At 41.0% G+C, this 1,975-nt stretch overlaps 1 protein-coding gene across 2 annotated transcripts in view; it reads right to left on the bottom strand.

Moving 5' to 3' along the window:
* LOC117947945 (voltage-dependent L-type calcium channel subunit beta-4-like) overlaps positions 1-1,975 on the bottom strand; it is a 20,931-nt gene extending 18,956 nt beyond the window's left edge. The window contains exons 1-2 of one of the 2 annotated variants that reach the window (XM_034877317.1): positions 1,627-1,975; positions 747-839 (exon numbers count right to left, since the gene is read on the bottom strand). In XM_034877317.1, the coding sequence (XP_034733208.1) occupies positions 747-839; positions 1,627-1,707 (174 nt within the window). In that variant the 5' untranslated portion in view covers positions 1,708-1,975. The remainder of the gene's footprint in view (positions 1-746; positions 840-1,626) is intronic. The other variant, XM_034877318.1, reaches the window with a different exon arrangement.

The following is a 1,975-nucleotide window of genomic DNA, read 5'->3' as shown; positions in this document are numbered from 1 at the left end:
AATTCTGGTCCCTGTAGAAAGGCATTTCCTACGGGCCCCTCCCTGCATCCACAGCTATTCAAACCAGCATCTTTTTGGGCCCTCCTCACATGAGGGCCTTGATACTCAGTCTCCTTTTATCCCCCAGTCCGACGCCCCTGGGTATGATTCAGAAACAGCCCTGCAGTTACATCATGAGGTTCAGAAATCAGTTAGAGTTTTGTCTTAAATACCATCAAATCTCTATCTGACTCTTCCACATGTGTTGAGATTTTGATGTAACACACTGCCATTTTTCAAGTATTTTGCTGCTCTCTACTGGGCGAAAAAATTCAACTGAAACTAAGGAGGCAGCTCTTTGGATAAAAATGCAGAGAAGAAAAAAAAATCATGTATTGTATAACAGGATAATAAATACAGACCTACACATGTCTTTTTGTAACTATTGAGTCCAAAAAAAGATTCTTGATTCTCCAGCAATAATTAAAATCCGAGAAAAAAATAGGCGCTGCACCAATACCAACAAAAAAATGCAGAGACACCTGACCAGTTGAAAAAGCATCTCCAACGCTTATAGGTTTATTCAGTCTTTAGAGTACAACATGACCTACATTTTCCATAGAAGCTACAGTTCTTGCCTCCCACTGGCAAACCAGTGTGATAATCAGCCTGTGACTGTGATGTACCACTGCATGATGTAGCCTACAATGCATGCATAAATAAGGAAGAAGAAAGCCAACAAATGGCTCCGGGAGCTTTTGTTTTACCTGCCGTTTGACAAAGCTGGATGTTGTGTCAGAAGATGTGCTGCCATCTGAGCGTTTGAAGCGGCTCTTGCGTTTAGGCAACTTCCTGGGCAGCTGCGATGAAAGAGACACACAAGGGGGAAAGAATAAGGAAAAATACATAAAAAGATAGCATGATAACAGCTTGCATTATGCTGATTTGAAATGCTTTTCTTGTAATATTAACAAAATAAAAGCCTACATTTTGGAGGACACTGTGTGAAATCAGCTGTTGCTTTGCCAAAATAACATATAATTCAGGACCAGATTAATCTAGCTGCACAGAGGGGACCGGTTTTTCCCAGGCCTCTGGTGACACAAACCATTAATAAGACAGCGTGGATGTTGCAGTGAGAGTGTTGACAGGCCCTGTAGATTTAGGCTACAGGTGAGTCAGAGTCATGGTCTGCCTGTACCTTTACACCAATACATTAAAGCATACAGGCTATTCATGTTACTGATATGTGCTGGCTTCCTATATTAGTGTGAATACATTTATTGAAATAAATAATAATAATAAAAAATTAAAAGGCCTGATCAGACTTAACCATCAAATGTATCAACATGTAGCCCAAGGATATTTTATCCTGTGTGTGTTTATGTGTGAGAGCCATAATAACCATATGCGAGCCTACTTGATGATCGTACCCACTGGCTTTTCACCGATCAAGCATCAATCTGCAGTTTCAGTGAAGGCGGAGGTAAAACAAATAAATAAATATATTTCAAAAAGTAGCTCGCTGCCAAATCGCGACGCATCAATTTCAACAACAAGTAGCAAGACATTAGCTTAACATTCCCCCCACCCGCACTTCACTCGTTAGATGTGTAAATAAAAGAGTAAAACGTGTGGTGGATTTACCTGAAAATAGTGCGATTGAGATCCTGTTTCCACAGCAGACAGTGGGTCTACGGGCGATTTGGACATTTTGAGTTGCACCATCTATTGAGAGCGCAGGGAGGCGGGATGCACACAGACATGGGTTACTGGAGGAAACAAGGGACACAAAATACATCTAAGGAACGGGAAAATATGGAGATGGGGAAAAAAGCATCCGAGATCAGCTGGTATAAAAAGGTAGCTAGGGTAAAAAAAAAAACACAATGTGTGTTATAATCTACATCGGGGGGTTAAAATGTAAAAGGAGCAGGAAAAATGCCGGAGCTAAAATAAACCATTTGACTGGAGCGTCATCGCTCGAACAACCGTA

Source organism: Etheostoma cragini, chromosome 7, assembly GCF_013103735.1.
Source record: "Etheostoma cragini isolate CJK2018 chromosome 7, CSU_Ecrag_1.0, whole genome shotgun sequence".
Taxonomy (NCBI): Eukaryota; Metazoa; Chordata; class Actinopteri; order Perciformes; family Percidae; genus Etheostoma; species Etheostoma cragini.
Note: the sequence above shows the minus strand (reverse complement) of the source record. Positions and strands in the feature narration are given on the sequence as shown.